The sequence below is a fragment of the Bos mutus genome, chromosome 19, assembly GCF_027580195.1.
Source record: "Bos mutus isolate GX-2022 chromosome 19, NWIPB_WYAK_1.1, whole genome shotgun sequence".
In the NCBI taxonomy this organism is placed as follows: domain Eukaryota; kingdom Metazoa; phylum Chordata; class Mammalia; order Artiodactyla; family Bovidae; genus Bos; species Bos mutus.
Genome location: NC_091635.1, coordinates 25,333,475 through 25,352,301, shown reverse-complemented (window position 1 = coordinate 25,352,301; position 18,827 = coordinate 25,333,475). Strand labels below are relative to the sequence as shown.

The window sequence follows — 18,827 nt, the reverse complement described above, 5'->3', positions numbered from 1 at the left end:
AACCTTGGCTGACCCTGAGACACCCTCCTTGGTCATGACAAGGATGGCCCTCCTTGTTGCCCTAGGCAACAAGCCTTTACTCAGGTTCCGGCGTCTCCCAGACGTTGAGGTCCCGGGCAAGGCCGATTCGGGATGGACAGTGAGAATGTGTGTTCCTGGGCACACACACTTAGGTGGGTCTTGATGGAAAGGAAAGGAAAGCGAGAGTGCTACTTCCACAAATTCTGCCATCACTACCGCCCTGCGTAACCTCGGCCAACTCCCTCACCTTCTCAGGGCTTCAGTTTTCCAACCATAAAATAGGGGGTTAATTGTCCCTCCTAGGGAAGCTAGCAGGGTTCGTTGGGCAATGGCTCTGAAGTGTCTAGGAGGAAGGAGATCTATAAATATAAGGGATCATTAGAGAGGATTTCACAGCCATTTTGTGGGCCCCAACGTTATTATTAATATTATTATGGTTATTGTTATCACCACTTCCCGAGTCTCTGCCAGCTGGGTCGGAACTCCCAAGTGAAGAAGTCGTGCTCTTGAGCCCAGTGTCCCAGATAATGGCCTCACTCAATGCCCACTCTCCACACTCAGGGGGTCTGGGGGACTCTCAGGAGGCTAGTGACGGAGAAGGAGATGGAGTTTTGACAGAAGGGCGTTGGGGATCCAGAAGAGAAAGTGCCCACCCAGGGAACTTCACAACTGCTCTGCGTTCCTAGGGATGTTTCCAGTCTGCTGTGGGGAGTCTGGGCTCTGAGAAGCAGACATGGAGCTATGTTCACAAGGTCAGGAAGGGTGGGGAGGGGCTGAACGCAGGCAAGAGGCCTAGGGGGAGAGAGGATGCTGTTACCATAGGCAGTAAGAGGAGCTGGTTGGTAGAAAATGATTCCTTGGAGAGGCAAATGGTTCTTTTCAAGGAGTCTTTTGTAGAGGCTGGAACGTGCTCTGTGTTCAGGCGAATCAGGGCACAAGCCTGGCAAACAGTGGGTACTCAATGAATGCTTGTTAAATTGGATTTTCAAGCTTATCTTTCTGCTCCAATATTAAAAAAACAAAACACCCAGCGTCCGCTGTTTGGAAATGCCTTGGACGCCCCCTGGTGGCGACACACAAAGGCTGGGGAGCCGCCAGTGCCTTCCATCCTGAAAGGATCCTGTGGGGGCTGCCTTTTGGAGGTTTCACAGATCTCATCCCAAGGGGACTGGGAGTAGGGAGAAGCTGGGGAAGGGGAGGAACTCTGTGGGGAAGGATGAGTGGAATGTCCTCGCTGGAAGATTCCATGGCAGTTGGTGGAGGACAGCCATAGGTCTGGGCAGGGGAACCACGGGACAGAGGGAGTTGATGAGTCAGTATTAGGCTAGGCATCTCTGGGTAGTGGAGAAGGAGGGGTCGCTGTGTGTGCGCACCTGGAGTGAGGATGAGGTAGCTGCCAAAGTAAAAGCCGGGAGATACATTTTACAGCCTCTGTTAAATTTTTCGTGCTCAGAAAAGACTAAGGAAATCTGGATAATTGAAACCATAGATGGACCTGGGAGAAAAAAAAAACAATGGTTCATTTAAACTAGGTCTATGTCCCATCAAATCTTTCTCTTGGGGTGTAAGAGTGTCAGGAATGGTTTGAAAAGTCTGCAACTTTGATTTTTCTGTAGGTGGCAAGAGGAGATGAGAATGTAGAAAATCAGAGGAGGGAAAGAGAAGCAGAGGCTACTGGGAAAATCCTTAAGGCAGAACGAGCAGCCTGTAGAAGGCTGAGTTGGCTGCAACTCTTCAAAAATAACACTAAAGCTTGGGTTGTAGTGATGAGTGAGGATCAACAGAAAGTCAAGTGCTGGGACATTGATATTCTTCTGATTTCTGGACATCCAACAGCAGCTGCACCAGGTGGTTCCTTTCATAAGAGGTCCCAGAAGGAATGTGGAGCTTTTTGAGGGCAAAGACTGTGGTTCTGCAGCCATCCCTCCCTCCCTCTGGTGCCCTCGGCATCCTCAGGGATAGATGCTCACTATCTGGTACTGATGAATCAGATGGGGGCAACCACATGGTTGCATGGGCAACCACATGCAGAAAAGGAGGAAAAGGAAAATGTCAGGAAGCAGGGAAAACATGGGAAAATGAAGAGGGAAAGGGGTTAAGAGACAGACAAGGAGGGAGAAGTGAAGTGGAGGTGGAGGAAGCCGGGACTGGAAGAGAAGGATCTCAGTACATGAAAAATGTTAAAAGGATGCTGTAAGGTATAGTTTGGGCCGAGGCAGAAAAGGAGAGACAACCTCAAAGGAGGTAGGTTACCTTTATTCAGCCAAGGAGGGGTGACAGTCAGCCTAACGACCAGGCTGAGCACAAGAGGGATCAGGGAGGCTTCATATTTAATGGGAGGTTTGTGGAAGCGATAAGGGAAACATTATCAGGTGGGACGTTTTGGGTAATCTTTAGTTGAGATGGCATTTGTAGTTGAACAGGGGGTGGGAGGTTTCTGGGCAGGGGGTGATAAGTCCCAGGTAGATGCAACCAGCCCGGAGCACCAGGGTGGGACTTAAAAGTTTGGTTTTGTTTTCCCCCGCAGTTAGATAATTCAGCAAGGGCCTTTGAGACTGTTGTTTTCTTTTCTAGGCCCAAGGACTCCTTCATTCCAGACCCTGAAATCATAAGAAATGGGGAAAAGGGCTCTGTATCTCTCTGGCTACTTCCTGCTGGATAGGGACGATGGTTCTGGGTCTGGAACGGAGGATCGTCCTAAGGCCCAGGGTCTCCTTTTCCTGAGGTCGGGTGAGGTTCTTAAGAAGAATGATCTTGACCTGGTCTCGAGAGATGACCCAAATTCATTCTTGGAGAAACCTTGGGAAGAGATTGAAGAGACAGGGTCCTAATAAGAGGAATAAAATATGATAAGTACCAATGGTCCCAAGAAAGGGAGCAACCAAGGGAGGGCCAGTTGGAACAGGTTTTGGGGAGTGTAAAGGTTTTGTAACTCTTTTCTGCGGGCGTTCAATTCTGTCCCTAAGTTCTTTGCCTCTGCCCTGGACTATGCCCGTTTCATTAACAAAGAGCAGCAGTCCTCTCCTAGGAAAAGGCAGGCCCCTCCCTTTTCTGTGGTGAGAAGGTCCAGGGCTCGCCCATTTTGTAGGGCCACAGAAGCTAATGAGTTAATTTGTCTTTGGACCAAAACGAAGGACTCCACTACCTGCTCCGTATCCTCATTAAGTTCTTGGGGCAGCTTGTAGTAGAAATGGGCCAAGGTCGAGATGCCCCCGCTCCTGGTGCCTAGGGCTGCTGCTATGCCTGTCCCAGTCCGGAGGCGGGCTATGACAGCTCGTTTTTTTCTGTGGGAAAGTTCCCCTTGGGGGTAGACTATTTGTTCTATCTCTTCTTTGAGGAATGTTAGACCTGGGGTCAGGAAGACCAAGATGAAGGTCCAAGGGGGTCAACGGGGAGACATGAATATGCGTAGGTCCCACAGAGAATGAAGATTCCCGGGTTGGTGCAATTATTTGTGCTGTTCCAGAGAACCCAAGTGGAACAGGAGGAGGGAGCGGAGTTTGTAAGACCAGTGTAGTTGGGACTAGAGTAGTTAATACAGGTTAGGTTTGAAGAGGCTGAGAGTAGGACATTGTCAGAGACTGGCCCAGTGAGAAGTGTAGTTTTTTGTTGGGGAGGGGAGGTATAGTCGCCCTGTGACAGCCAGGTTGAGGGTAAGGGAACTGCTATGTGCGGTGAGGGAGACAGTGACATGCATGTCCAACACTGGGATGTGTGTTGTGTGTACTGGAAGAATTGGAAGGAAGAGTTGAGAAGGCGGGTAAGGTGTTGGTTGTCAGGGGGAGGTTTTAGGAGATGCCGTAATTGGGAAAGGAGCTCTAGGCATTTATAAGGCTCAGGGGTAGCCTGTAACCAGGAAATTATGTTCTTTATGACTTGTTCTTGTTTCTTTTTCCGATATTAATCTAGTACCCCACTCCCATCGGAGAAGGCAATGGCACCCCACTCCAGGGTTCTTGCCTGCAGAATCCCAGGGACGGGGTAGCCTGGTGGGCTGCCATCTATGGGGTCTCACAGAGTCGGACACAACTGAAGCAACTTAGCAGCAGCAGCAGCAGCAGCGACTGCTGTCTGAGTACCCCCAGTGGGTAATGGGATAAAAACATGTTTCTTCCATTTAGCTTATGGCAGGTGCTCACGAAATTCCCTCTCTTCTGTACTTTAACAGTGAGTAGGGATTTAGACTTCCGCCCCACCAAGGTTCATGGTCTTGGAGCCATATTATAACATGAGGAATGAACATAGGAATAGATGTCTGAGCAGGGGCAGGGACTAGCCAGAAGGCAGGGGAGTGCAGGAAGGATAAGAACAGGGGGAGTCATGGGTCTGTTAGTTAGGCAGTGTGGAGGAAATAGCACCCTAGGAGTAGAACACAGCTAACAATGTAGGCGATACCGACGAAGAGATGAAGGCTAGGTGACCAGTCCTGAGGGGAGACGGTTACTGGGCTTATAGCAAGGACTAAGATTAAGAGTGCAGTTATAGTTAGAGAGACGGGGAGAGGCCAGTCAGGATGAGGGGCGGAAGGCCCCAAGTTGGTGGTTGCTTAAATCTGAGGAGGAACAGTGTTCATGTATGAGAGTAAAGAAATCAATTTCTTCTGGACTTAGGTTGTAGAAGGTCCCTTGGAGCCACGGATGAGACACCGGGGTGGTCAGAGCTTCGAAGGAGGTTCCAGTCGGGGTGCTGGTCCAGAGGTCTTGTAGTAGTTGGGTCAGGAACAGTCGTAGGTTAAGGAGTGTCCGGGTCATTCAGTGTCCTCTGGGATGGCTGACAGGCGTTGTCGCTGGGTGAGTTTTAAGGATGTGGGTCCTGTGAGGGAGACCTGATAAGTCAGTTAAGGAGGACAGAGCAGGGTCGGAGGTGACCCGTTTTAGGCAAGAGGTGTACCCAAGAGGTGACCTTCTGAGTTTAGGGGCAGTCGGTGTGAGGAGGAGGATTTTGAATGGTCCCTGCCACTTTGGGGTTAGGTCACCCTGGGGATTATCAGACAGGTAGACCATGTCCCCAGTTTGTAAAAGGGGCAAGGGGGCTTGGGGGTCAGGGGCAGGCAAGTTGTGGTTGACCTATTTCTAGAGGGCATTGTAGAGTTCCATCAGCAGAGGGGAGTGTAGGAAGCTTGGTATGAAGAGATTCAGGGGGGAGTCCAGGAGGGAGCATGGGCCTTCTGTACATCACCTGCAAGGGGTTCAGCCCCAGGGGCTTTCTGGGCAAAGCCCATACTTTGAGGAAAACAATCAGCAAAAGTTTAGTCCAATCCAGATGTACCTCGAGGGATAGTTTGGTAAGAATTTCTTTGATTATTCTATCCATCCTTTCTACCTTTCCTGAGGACTGGGGACGAAACGGAATGTGAAATTTCCAGGGTATCTGTAAGAATTGGACAAGTTGTTGGGTGACCTTGGACATAAATTCTGGGTCATTATCAGACTGTAGGGATGAAGGTAAGCCAAACCTGGGGATAATTTCTGTGAGGAGGATTTGGGCCACAGTGTGGGCTCTTTTGTTTGTGGTAGGAAATGTTTCTACCCATCCCAAAAAGGTGTCCCCAAGGACCAGGAGGTATCTGAATCTCCGAACCAGGGGCATAGGAGTAAAGTCTGTCTGCCAATCCTGTGTTGGGAGGCTGCCTCGCATTTGATGGGTTGGAAAGGGTGTAGGTTTACGCTGGGAACTGGGACTAGTACGTTGACATGTCTGACAGGAGCGGGTAAGGTTATCTAAATGTTGTTGGTCAGCAGTCGACATGGGGAAGTGGTTATGGAGGACGAACTGTTGGAGTGTCTTGGACGAGGGATCAAAGAGTGAGTGTAGATAAGAGAGGATTTCTCTGGTGGTGGGAGGGTTGGATGGAGTCAGGGCTAAGATGACAGGGGACTGGAGGGAAGGATGGGACAGGGCTATCTCCTTTGCCTTCTGGTCTGTGGCATTGTTGTAGGTTGATATGAGACTTCTCTTTTGATGTCCCCTACAGTGGAGGATGATGGCTTTGTCTGGTCAGAGTGCTGCCTCTAGGAAGTTTGTGGATCAGGTCTGAATTAATAGTGGGGGATCCCTTTTGGTTTAGGAAACCTCCTTCTCTCCATATTAGGATGTTTGCATGAAGAATGTTATAAGGCATATTTGGAGTCTGAGTGGATGTTAACCCTTAGATTTTTAGCCAGAGTTAAAGCTCTGGTGAGAGCTATCAGTTCTACCTGTTGGGAGGTGGTGTGAGGTGGCAGAGGTGAAGCTTCAATTGTCTGGGTCCCGTGATTGTGACGAAGGTCCCCCTGGATGATGGCATATCCGGCTGCAAAGGGTGGGATTTTTGAGAGCTGCCATCAATGAACCAGTGTGGGGTGTCTGGGTCTAGGATGGGCTGATCTGTGAAATGTTGGAAGGGGTTTTGGGTAAGATCTACCATTAGGCTGCAGCTATGTAGGAGGGGGTCTGCTGTAGAGGACGTGGGTAATAAGCTGGCAGGGTTAACGGGGAGAGCAAGGGGAGAATGAGAGCTGAGGGTTGAGGAGAAAGGCATGTAGGGCCTGTACTCTGGAAGGGGGAAGGGAGAGAAGCGCTTGATGTGGTAGTAAGTCTCGAAAGGTGTGTGGAGAACAAACTGTTAAAGGGGCATGTTAGAGAGTTTATTTGCTTCGGGTACGAGCACTGTGATAGCAGCCATGGCCCGTACACAGGGAGGCCATCCGTGGGTCACCATGTCAAGCTGTTTTGACAGATAGGCTACGGGAGCCCAGGTGCCTCCAGCCCACTGACACAGAAGTCCCAGGGCCTGTCCTTGGTTGGAGTGTGCAAATAGAAAGAATGGTCTGGTGTGATCTTGCAGGTGGAGAGTTGGCACTTGGAGGAGGCTCTGGGTGAGCTGGCAAATAGGACTGGCCAGCGAGGAGGGGTTAAAGAGGGGCTCATCTGGACATCCTTTAGTTGCCTCATAGAGCGGCTTTGTAATGAGGGGGAAGTTAGGGATCCAGCTACGGAAAAAGTTAGGAGGCCGAGGATACACAGGAGCTCCCTATTTGTTTTTGGAAGTGGACAGTTAATCAAGGCCTGGATTCTACCTGGGGGAATAGTTCTTTGTTGGTGGGATATGGAGAGCCCCAGGTAGGTGACGTTTGTCTGGGCTATTTGGGCCTTGGATCGGTATACCTGATAACCCCAGGATCCCAGGGCTCCAAAAGGTTTGGCAGTATGTTGGAGGCAGAGTTTTCGGGTTGGGCTACAAAGGAGGAGGTCATCCACGTATTGGAGATGACTCGGGGCTAGGTCGAGTGTCTGTAGGTCCTTTTGTAAAGACTGTCCAAAAAAGTGGGGGCTGTCTCTGAACCCCTGGGGGAGAACTGTCCATGTTAGTTGTAGGGAAACATGAGTCTTGGGGTCTTGCCAGGTGAAGGCAAAAAGGGGTTGGGAGAGGGGGTGGAGGGGGATGGTGAAAAAGGCGTCTTTGAAATCTAATACTGTGAAGTGGGTTGCAGTCGGGGGTATGGCAGACAGAAGGGTGTAAGGGTTAGGGACTACTGGGAATGTCGGCATGATGGCCTCATTGATTTTTCGCAGATCCTGGACCAGTCTCCAAGAGTTTGGTCCCTTCCTTACTGCTAGAATTAGGGGTGTTGTGTGGTGAATCGGTAGGAATTAAGATGGAGACTTGAAGAAGATGGTCTATGATAGGCTTAAGTCCCTTGTGGGCCTCCGGGGTAAGAGAGTACTGTTGTTGGGTGATTATAGTCGAGGGGTCTTTTAGGGTAATGTGGAGTGGGGGATGATGTTTGGCTATGGATGGGTGATCAGTGTCCCAGACTTGGGGGTCTAAGGCGGGTAGATCCATGGGAAGGTCAGGGGTGAAGGATAGGGACAGTCCAGGTGCCATCTTCATGCAGAATATAGAGACTCTATAGAGGTGGGGTATGATAATAAAGACCCCCAATTTGGATAACAAATCTCTCCCTAGGAGTGCCATGGGACACTGAGTCATTATGAGGAATGAGTGTATGAGGGTCGATTTTCCAAACTGACAGAGTAATGGAGGGCTGATTTTTGGCCTTAAGGGAACTCCAGTTCAGTTGCTCAGTCGTGTCCGACTCTTTGCGACCCCATGAATCGCAGCACGCCAGACCTCCCTGTCCATCACCAACTCCTGGAGTTTACCCAAACTCATGTCCATCGAGTTGGTGATGCCATCCAGCCATCTCATCCTCTGTTGTCCCCTTCTCCTCCTGCCCCCAATCCCTCCCAGCATCAGGGTCTTTTCCAATGAGTCAACTCTTCACATGAGGTGGCCAAAGTATTGGAGTTTCAGCTTTAGCATCATTCCTTCCAAAGAACACCCAGGGCTGATCTCCTTTAGAATGGACTGGTTGGATCTCCTTGCAGTCCAAGGGACTCTCAAGTGTCTTCTTCTCCAACACCACAGTTAAAGAGCATCAATTCTTCGGTGCTCAGCTTTCTTCACAGTCCAACTCTCACATCCATACATGACCACTGGAAAAACCATAGCCTTGACTAGATGGACCTTTGTTGGCAAAGTAATGTCTCTGCTTTTTAATATGCTATCTAGGTTCGTCGTAAATTTCCTTCCAAGGAGTAAGCGTCTTTTAATTTCATGGCTGCAATCACCATCTGCAGTGATTTTGAAGCCCAAAAAAATAAAGTCTGACACTGTTTCCACTGTTTCCCCATCTATTTCCCATGAAGTGATGGGACCAGATGCCATGCTCTTCATTTTTTTTTTTTTCATTTTCTGAATGTTGAGCTTTAAGCCAACTTTTTCACTCTCCACTTTTACTTTCATCAAGAGGCTTTTGAGTTCCTCTTCACTTTCTGCCATAAGGGTGGTGTCATCTGCATATCTGAGGTTATTAATATTTCTCCCGGTAATCTTGATTCCAGCTTGTGCTTCTTCCAGCCCAGTGTTTCTCATGATGCACTCTGCATATGTTAAATAAGCAGGGTGACAATACACAGCCTTGATGTACTCCTTTTCCTATTTGGAACCAGTCTGTTGTTCCATGTCCAGTTCTAACTGTTGCTTCCTGACCTGCATATAGGTTTCTCCAGAGACCCCCTTTATTGTGAGTTCTGAGTCTTGAGTTGGGCCAGAGTAGGAAGTTGAGAGAGAAAGTGGCTCCAGTGTCTACTATAAAGGAGGTCTTTTCACCAGCCACTACCCCGTCTACCCTAAGTTCCAAGCTTGTGTCCAGGACATGGGCTGGGGGGCTGGAACCCAGGTCCCGTCATTGGAACAACTCTCGTAGGGTTATGCTGGGGTTCTGGGGAGAAGTGGAGATCTCTCCAGGGGTGCCAGGGCATCCCTGTGGACATTACATTCTCCAGGTCTGGGAGGTGGGGTCCTCCCCAGGAGTGCCAGGGCGTCCCTGGGGACAGTCCATTTTCCAGTGTCCCAAATAACCACAGTTTGGGTATGCTTTTGTCGGGGGCCGTGGGTTTGGGCATGTCTTTGCCCAGTGTCCTGACTGGTTGCATTGGAAACAGGGTCCAGGGGGGTGGGTCTTAAGCCGGCCTAGGATGACTTGGGCCAGGCTGATCTCTTCCCTTAATTGCTGCCACCAAAAAGGCATATTTAGCTTTTCTCTCACGGTCTTTTTCTCTGGTAGCCTCTTCCTATTATTGAACACCTTGAAGGCTAATTCTAGAAGGTCTCTTTGTGGGCGGTCTCAGGGCCCTTCTCTAGTTGTCGAAGCTTGCGTCTAGTGTCAGGGGCGGACTGGCTGATGAACTGAACATGAAGGTACAGTAACCCAGCAGGGGTGGTGATATCTAGGTTAGTATACTTCTGGACTGCCTCTGTGAGGCATGCCAAGAATAAGGCTGGATTTTCGTCCGCCCCTTGGGTGACTTCCCTGACTTTATCATAACTGACATGTATAGGAGTATTTTTCTGCATTCCTTCTAGAAGGCAGGTAATCATGATTGAGTCTCCTGATACCTGGGTCACTGGGCTGGTACGTCCAGCGGGATCTAACTGAGGGACCGCCTCATCAGCAGCTGGGCTATCCAGGTCTTGGTTATGTAAGTGATCAGCATGGGCTTTTGCTGCTTGCCAGATACGGTCTTTTCCATCTGGGGTGAGAGTGGCATTTAGGATATAATATACGTCACTCTATGTGAGGTTATAGGTCTTGGAGAGTCTCAGGAATTCTTTTCTGTATCTGGCAGGATTTACAGAAAATGATCCTAACTTTTCTTCTATCTGGCTCATGTCTGACAATGAAAATGGCACGTGGATTCGGGTGGGGCCGTCTGGTCCTGCCACCTCTCTCAGGGGAAACATGTACTGACTCTGTGGGTACTGACCTTGTGGTGGGGGGGTGGGGCGGGGCGGAGGGAAGGGGTCGGGTTGGGAAGATGCGATAGTGGGGTTGAGGGAGAGTCAGGAGAGGTTTCGGAGTCAGTAGGTGAGTTGGATGAAGGGGAAGGAGAGGGTCGGAGGTGTGGCTGGTAGGGAGGGGGCTCGTCAGTGGGGTCAAACTCCAGGGCTGAGGAAGGCACCATAGGGGGTTAATTGAAGAAGAGCCCTTTTGTTTGGGAGACAAGCTGCATAGAAGGACCTCGTGGGTGGAGCAGGCCTTGCATAGGGAGGGCCTGCTCCGAAGGGCCTAAAAGGCTTTGGCATGTGGGACCTCCGACCACTTGCCATTCCCACTTGCCATTCCGTTTAGGGAAGTCGGTGAGATTTTGAAGAATGTTAAAGTCAAATGTGCAAAATTCAGGCCAGTGGTCTTGACTGTCCAATTGGTATTGAGGCCAGATCTGTATACAGAGTTGTTTTAAGCGGTTAGCTTTAAGTTCAGTGAGTAAGAGTGGTTTGAGATTTTTGAGAACACAGGCCAGAGGGGAATCTTTTGGGACAGACTGGCCAGACCCCATAATTGAAAGGCAAGCAGAGACTCCTATTGGGAGTTCAAGTTGTCATCCATAACAATAGGAATTATGAAAAGAGAGCTCTGTGTCGAGGTGCATCCCCCACGGTTGCTTACAGAGTGGCCTTAGGCCACGGGTCCCCAGGACCCGGAGAGGACTGGGTTCTAGGGTGCCTCTAGAACACCGTCCAGATCTTACCTTAATCTAGGGGCCGGCTTGAGTGGAGTGTTGCATGTAGAGCAGTCGAATGGCAAGAGTTCCCTATTCCGGAGGCTGTCAGAGAGAGAGAGAAGGGGATAGAGCCGGAGGCCTGTGGGTACATAAAGCACCAATAAAGCCTTAGGACAAGGCTTGCACCACTCACAAAGGCACTAGGCATCCCTGAGGGGAACTTATGAGCCCTGGCAGAAAGTGAGTTCACGTTTCCAGATTCCAGCAACAGGGAAACAACGAGAGGGAGAGTGAGAGCGAGAGCGAGCGAGTGAGCGAGAGCGACAGGACACAGGAGTGCCGTGCCCTCTCCCGGGTTTCAGCACCAAAAATGGAAGGTATAGTTCAGCTGAGGCAGAAAAGGAGAGACAACCTCAATGGAGGTAGGTTACCTTTATTCAGGCAAGGAGGGGCAACAGTCGGCCTAAGGCTGAGCGCCAGAGGGATCAGGGAGGCTTCATATTTAAAGGGAGGTTTGTGGAAGCGATAAGGGAAATGTTATCAGGCGGGACGTTTTGGGTAATCTTTGGTTGAGATGGCATTTGTAGTTGAACAGGGGGCGGGAAGTTTTGGGCAGGGGGTGGTTAAGTCCCAGGTAGATGCAACCAGCCCGGAGCACCAGGGTGGGACTTAAAAGTTCGGTTTTGTTTTCCCGGAAGTTAGATGGTTTAGCAAGGGCCTTTGTTTTCTTTTCTAGGCCCAAGGACTCCTCCAGACGCAGTCATTCAGTCAGTCAACAAGCATGTACCATGCACCGGCTATATATCAAGCAATGTGCTGGGAGTGGAAGGTGCTGTGGTGGACAAGACAAATAGAGGGACTTTAGCGGTGGAGAAAAGGTTAACTTTACAAGTTAGAAATGGGGAGAAAGTGACAACTTAGAGCAGGAAGAGGCTGAAAGTGGTTGGAAATAAGGCAGGTATCACCAAAGGAGAAGCTATATCCAGACGCACCCATGGAAGAGATTCTTCTCCTGGTTGATGCTGAGACCTGCAGCTGGAACCACCTGTCTGCCCTGGCTCTGTGGAGATCGAAGCAGGTAGGATGGGCAGGGGAGAAACTCAGGAAGAGGGACAGGAATGGGTACAGGTGGAGGTTATAGACTATTCATAGTGGTTTACCTGAGGACCCCCACCAGAAAACATCTTTGGGCTGACAAGCAGTTCTCTAATTTAGCTGCCTGTTGGAATAACCTGAGGAACTTAATACCCTCACCAGGGTTGCACCCCCAGAGATACTGATTTTCTTGGCCATGGTTTAGAATTTATTAAACAATCTCTAGTGTTCTTGCCTGGAGAATCCCAGGGATGGGGGAGCCTGGTGGGCTGCCGTCTATGGGGTCGCACAGAGTCGGACACGACTGAAGCGACTTAGCAGCAGCAGCAGTGAATCTAAAGAGCAGCCAGGGGAAAGCAGGCATTAGGAGCTGGCAACCTTGCCTGTCCTCTCTGTAGAGTCTGGGGGCCATCTGTGGGAAGCGGTCTGTGGGAAGAGAAACTGTGTGATGGCTTTAGTGTGTTGTAAGTGAGGCTCAAAGACTCCAAGGGTCCAGGCAAAAGTACAAGGGGGTCCTCTCCATGGCAGGTACCCCCTTCCTCAGCTGTACCTTTGGTGGAAACAAGAAACATGGTGGTCTTTAAAGGAAAGAACCATTTAAACTACTCAAAACTGCTGCCAAATTCTTCGGAGTTTTTGCACCCTGCCCACTACCCACACATGCAAATCCCTCCTGCTCTGCTGGCTTCATGACGGGGCTTCTGGGGTGGAAGAAGCACAGCAGCCCCAGCCTTCATCTCACAAGAGGTTTGGCAGCAGCCCAGCAGGAAATTCAACCCCACCTCGCCCCTCAAATCCCTGCACCCTAAAGTAGCTGACTCATGGAACCCGGGTGGAGTCCTTGGCTCAAAAGTGAAGCAATCTTACCTTGAATAATGGCATGGGAACAGAATGTACGGTCTACATAAACAAGTCATATGTAGATGTAATTGTATGCAAATATTCATTCTTTAGCTCAGCATACATTTCTTGCCAGTCTTCTAGTACTGGCCTCAAAACTTCCACGGCAGTCCACAGTCAAAAGTCAGAAGAATGAAAGTGGGTAATGCAGTGTGAGAGAGTGAAGCCCTTTGCCTGTGCCAAGAACAGCCCAGAGAAGGAAAAGGCTCTGGCTTAGCAGGAGATCAAACTTGGAGCAGGTTCTTGAAGGATGCATAGGAGTTTACCAGGAAAAAGGAAGGAAAAAGTAAGACAGGAAATAGAGGAGTATGTGTTTAGGTACTGTGGAACCTTTTCTTGAGGCAAAAAGGTAGGATTATGGAAAGAGAATAGGATGGCAGAGGGAGATGAAACATGAAAGGTACACAAAGAGTGTGAAGGCCATTGTTTGCCTAGAAAGGAGTATGGACTTTTTATCCAGAAGGGCGAAGGGAGCCAATGAAGGATCTTAACTGAAAAAGTGAATTCTTTGGAAGTCCTATTTTTTTCAAAGGGATAGCCTGGAAGAGACTAGTAACAATTATTCAACAATTACAATATACTGGGCATACTGCTCTGTATTTTATTACATCAACCCTTCATGATAATGTTATTCAAACTGCTGGTCATGATCAAGAAAAGAAAGTAAGGGAAGGGATAAAATAGGAGGAGGTTGGGATTAACATATACACATAGGGCTTCCCTGGTGGCTCAGATGGTAATAAATCTGCCTGCAATGCAGGAGACCTGGGTATGACTCCTGGGTTGGGAAGATCGCCTGGAGAAGGGAATGGCTACCCACTCCAGTATTCTTGCCTGGAGAATTCCACGGACAGAGGAGCCCCCATGGGCTACAGTCCATAGGGTCGCAAAGAATTGGACATGACTCAGCAACTAACACTTTCACTACTATATATAAAATAACAACTTCCCTGGTGGTGCAGTGGTAAAGAATCCGCCTGCCAATGCAGTAGATGTGGGTTTGATCCCTGGTTTGAGAAGATCCCATGGAGAAGGAAATGGCAACCCACTCCAGTATTCTTGCCTGGAGAATCCCACGGACAGAGGAGCCTGGTCAATGGGGTCGCAGAGTCATACACAACTCAGCAACTGAACATGCATGCATATATAAAATAGATAACCAATAAGGACCTACTGTATAGCATAGGGAACTATACTCAGTAACTTGTAGTAACCTATGAGGGAAAAGAATACACACACACTGTGTATGTATTTCAGAAGGAATACATTCCTTCTGAAAAGGAATACAAACACACACACACATATATATATCTGAATCACTGTGCTATACACCTGAAACTAACACAATACTGTAAATCAACTAGACTTCAATATTTAAAAAAAAAAAAAGGAAAGGAGGGAGGGAGGGAGGGAAGAAAGAAAAAGATAGGACAAGACAGAAAACATCAGTGGATCATGGTAGGAAGGGTAAGTATTGTTTCTGTAAAATTTTATCATACACTCACAGGAGTATAAGTGTACTGGGTGAGAATGCAAATGTATTTCTCACTGTGGGGTTATGATAAAAAAAAAAAAAAGTAAAGTCCTGCTCTAAGGTGTAGGTGTGAGCAGCCTCATTTCACAGATGAGGACATTAAGATGCACGGAGTTTCGGTACCCTACCTCTCTTGTAAGTAGGCCGTGCGAGTTTCGAACCCAGGCTGGTCTGACACCAGAGTGGATTCCTTCTCACTAACGCGTTCCAAAGTTACACATCTTATAGGGAAGATAAACCTACCCAGGTCGCGCCTGCCAAGTGCTGTACTAACAGCACTTCATTCAAGGAGGTAAGTGGGGGCAGAGGCCAATTCTGTCCACCAGAGGCGCTCGTTAGAATGCATATTTCTGTCGTGCGCCGGACACAAGAGGCAGTCCTAGAATCTTTTAGAGAGCTTCAGGTGATTCTGATGCCCACGTTGGCAGGTTGATGCAATAACCAGGAGAGGATTGTGAGGGATTTGAACTGAGACGGTGAAAATACTTTGAGAAGTGTCACGCAGCCCCAACTCCCGCTATTGTGCCTGCTGCCAATGTCTCACTGACAAAGTCGCCTGGAGGCTCACTTCCCTCTTCAGAAGCGATGAAAGATAAAAAATTGAATAAAAGGCTGGTGGCTTTCAACTCACCAGGCAACGGGTTGAACAGCAGAAGAGCGAGACACCCCTACCACACCAGGGCGACGCTGGATTTAGGATCAAAGTAGATTCTATTTATAGGGCATTTGTCGGCCTCACCCTGAGGACTTTTGATTGGTTTTAGGGCAGATCTATCACTCATCTTCTGGATTAAAGGTGGGTGGAAGGTCAACCACGACCAATACAAAACCACTCCTTAGCTAAGCCCCTCCCCATCTAGCTTCCTGTTGCTGTCCATCAACCACCTGGTAGGTGGGACTTTGCCTCCCTTCAGTTGGCTGGCGAACATGTCGTTCACTCTTCAGTAAGCTTCCGGTTGGTGCCCTCTACCGTCCGTCAGTGACATTTCACAGGTCTATTGGCCAAACCAACGTCGCTCTAGATGCCTCTCTTTGATTGGTTGATAGTGCTGTCGGTCCCCAATGTACCGAGCTCTTATTGGTGAACGCTGCCGTCGCTCGGGCGATGGCAGGCTCCGGGATTGGCGGGTGCTAGGCGGGCGGTGTCAGGCTCTCGGTGGCGGCGGAGGCGGCGGAGGCCAGGGAGGAAGATGTCGTAATGAGCGGTGGGTCCTGACCGCTGCCGGCGGGGTCTTCCCGGCTCTCAAGGGTCGGGAAGACGGGCAGAGGCCGCAGGGAGAGGGAGCCGGGACTGGGGGTTCCCCCCTGGGGCCGGACCTGGCGCCGGGGCCCGGCTCCGGTAGGGGCGGGGAGGGAGGATTCCCGCCCGGAGGAGGAGCGGGGCTGGCCAGCCAGGCGGAGGCACCCGGAAGGGGGCGTTCGACTCCCCGCCCCCTCGGAGCCCGCTAGGCGGGAGGGAGGCGCTTCCGGGGCTGGCGAGAGGAGCGGGCACCCAGGGCAAACCTGGCACCCCGTCTGCCTGGTCGCCGGCCCACCTGAGTGTTTCCCGGCCCGGGGACGTTGCCTGGGTCTGCTCTGAGGAGGCGGTCGGCTCCCTGTGCGCTTGTCCTGTGTTCCGGGACCCTCTTGCATTCTGACTCTAGGTGCCCACCAGCGATTCAGTGTTCTCCCGACTGCAGAGAGGGGCGGGGGAATACTTGAAATTCCGACGGCGCCAACACATGGGCACTGATGGGCGTGGAAGCCAACGTAGTTCTCTGGGTAGAAAGTCTAGAGATGGTATCAGGACACACAAGGGCACTCCCTAAGTAGATGACCTCTCGCCTTAGGCTGAGGAGTGGGCGGAAACCTTTTAATATTTTCACTTGCATCTTTGAGCTTCCAGCTAGATATCTGCCAACGCTTAGCAGAATTGTGAGACGTTTAAGAACTTGTGGACAGAGCTCCCAGCCTGTTGCCTGATATCCCATGGGTGTGGGGAGGGTGGAACTGCCGAATCCCAAAGGCCAGGAGCAAACCTAATGAATAACAGAAGAAGTAAAACAATATGGATATTTACTTTCTTCCTCCACCCCACCTCCATGCCCATTGCTAGCTTATGATTCTCAGCCTTCTACCCATGCTTCTTGGTTTATGTTCTGGGTGGCTTTCTAATTTTAGATGAAAAGGAATTGTGTCTTCTCCTCTGAGCAGTTGAGAAACCTGTCCTCACGGCATTCCTTGGTTTTGATTCCAAGATACTGTCGTGTTTAATTGTTTCTTAATTAACTTGATCCAGGGCGCCTCAGTCTGGCTTTTCTCAGTGCATATTATCCCGAAGTTTGTGTCTTCTTCTGAGACTACTTCTTGCTCACTTATCTGTTGCTTTCTTAGAGAAAGGGAGGGAGGAACTGGTAAATCCGCTTTAAACAGTGAATTGACCCATGGTCACCATTACACGGGTTTGATTGCAGATAGAAGAGTGATGACTGTTGGGCAGTACACTGGCATGCAGTAACCTTGCATGCTGTACCTCGGAAGGCATTAAGTATGACAGTGGAGGACTAAGTGTTGAGTTGGTATTTTGGATGATTTTTCAGGCTAGAACATTTAGGGTGTTGGCCAGCTCGTAGGCTTTGAAGGGAATGATGGTAGAATCCACACCATAGGAGTAATTTAGATTTGATAGCATAAAGAAACCTGTTGTCTGCAATAATGAATATAACTGCAGTGTCTTGTTTTGTTTTAAATTCTTGTGTGCAATGAAGGGGGCGAATCTGTTAGACAGCCTATCAATTGGGCTGATGATGTCAGTGTTCCAGTGGCTTCTCAGTTCAGTTCAGTCACTAAGTCGTGTCTGACTCTTTGCGACCCCATGAATCACAGCATGCCAGGCCTCCCTGTCCATCACCAACTCCTGGAGTTCACTCAAACTCATGTCCGTCGAGTCGGTGATACCATCCAGCCATCTCATCCTCTATCGTCCCCTTCTCCTCCTGCCCCCAATCCCTCCCAGCATCAGAGTCTTTCCCAATGAGTCAACTCTTCGCATGAGGTGGCCAAAGCATTGGAGTTTCAGCTTCAGCAACAGTCCTTCCAGTGAACACCCAAGACTGATCTCCTTTAGGATGGACTGGTTGGATCTCCTTGCAGTCCAAGGGACTCTCAAGAGTCTTCTCCAACACCACAGTTCAAAAGCATCAATTCTTCGGCACTCAGCTTTCTTCACAGTCCAACTTCCACATCCATACATGACCACTGGAAAAACCATAGCCTTGACTAGACGGACCTTTGTTGGCAAAGTAATATCTCTGCTTTTCAATAACTTTCCTTTCAAGGAGTAAGCATCTTTTAATTTCATGGCTGCAATCACCATCTCCAGTGATTTTGGAGCCCCCCCAAAATAAAGTCTGACACTGTTTCCACTGTTTCCACATCTATTTCCCATGAAGTGATGGGACCAGATGCCACGATCTTAGTTTTCGGAATGTTGAGCTTTAGGCCAACTTTTTCCCTGTCTTTCACTTTCATCAAGAGGCTTTTTAGTTCCTCTTCACTTTCTGCCATAAGGGTGGTGTCATCTGCATATCTGAGGTTATTGATATTCTCCCGGCAATCTTGATTCCAGCTTGTGCTTCTTCCAGCCCAGCGTTTCTCATGATGTACTCTGCATAGAAGTTAAATAAACAAGGTGACAATACACAGCTTTGACGTACTCCTTTTCCTATTTGGAGCCAGTCTCTTGTTTCATGTCCAGTTCTAACTGTTGCTTCCTTACCTGCATATAGCTTTCTCAAGAGGCAGGTCACGTGGTCTGGTATTCCCATCTCTTTCAGAATTTTCCACAGTTTCTTGTGATCCACACAATCAAAGGCTTTGGCATAGTCAATAAAGCAGAAATAAATGTTTTTCTGGAACTCTCTTGCTTTTTTCATGATCCAGCGGATGTTGGCAATTTGATCTCTGGTTCCTCTGCCTTTTCTAAAACCAGCTTGAACATCTGCAAGTTCATGGTTCACATATTGCTGAAGCCTGGCTTGGAGAATTTTGAGCATTACTTTGCTAGCGTGTGAGATGAGTGCAATCGTGCGGTAGTTTGAGCATTCTTTGGCATTGCCTTTCTTTGGGATTGGAATGAAAACTGACCTTTTCCAGTCCTGTGGCTACTGCTGAGGTTTCCAAATTTGCTGGCATATTGAGTGCAACACTTTCACAGCATCATCTTTCAGGATTTGAACTAGCTGAACTG

At 49.3% G+C, this 18,827-nt stretch overlaps 1 protein-coding gene and 1 long non-coding RNA gene across 2 annotated transcripts in view; one reads left to right on the top strand and one right to left on the bottom strand.

Moving 5' to 3' along the window:
• Positions 1-2,256: 2,256 nt before the first annotated feature.
• Positions 2,257-15,413, bottom strand: LOC106700597 (uncharacterized). Its single transcript, XR_001351285.2, has 3 exons — positions 15,231-15,413; positions 11,098-11,172; positions 2,257-4,833 (listed from the first exon to the last, which is right to left on the bottom strand). It is a non-coding gene; the product is annotated as an uncharacterized lncRNA (long non-coding RNA).
• Positions 15,414-15,723: 310 nt separating this feature from the next.
• SP2 (Sp2 transcription factor) overlaps positions 15,724-18,827 on the top strand; it is a 30,616-nt gene continuing 27,512 nt past the window's right edge. The window contains exon 1 of the mRNA XM_070389748.1: positions 15,724-15,804. Coding sequence (XP_070245849.1) covers positions 15,798-15,804 — 7 coding nt within the window. The 5' untranslated portion in view covers positions 15,724-15,797. The remainder of the gene's footprint in view (positions 15,805-18,827) is intronic.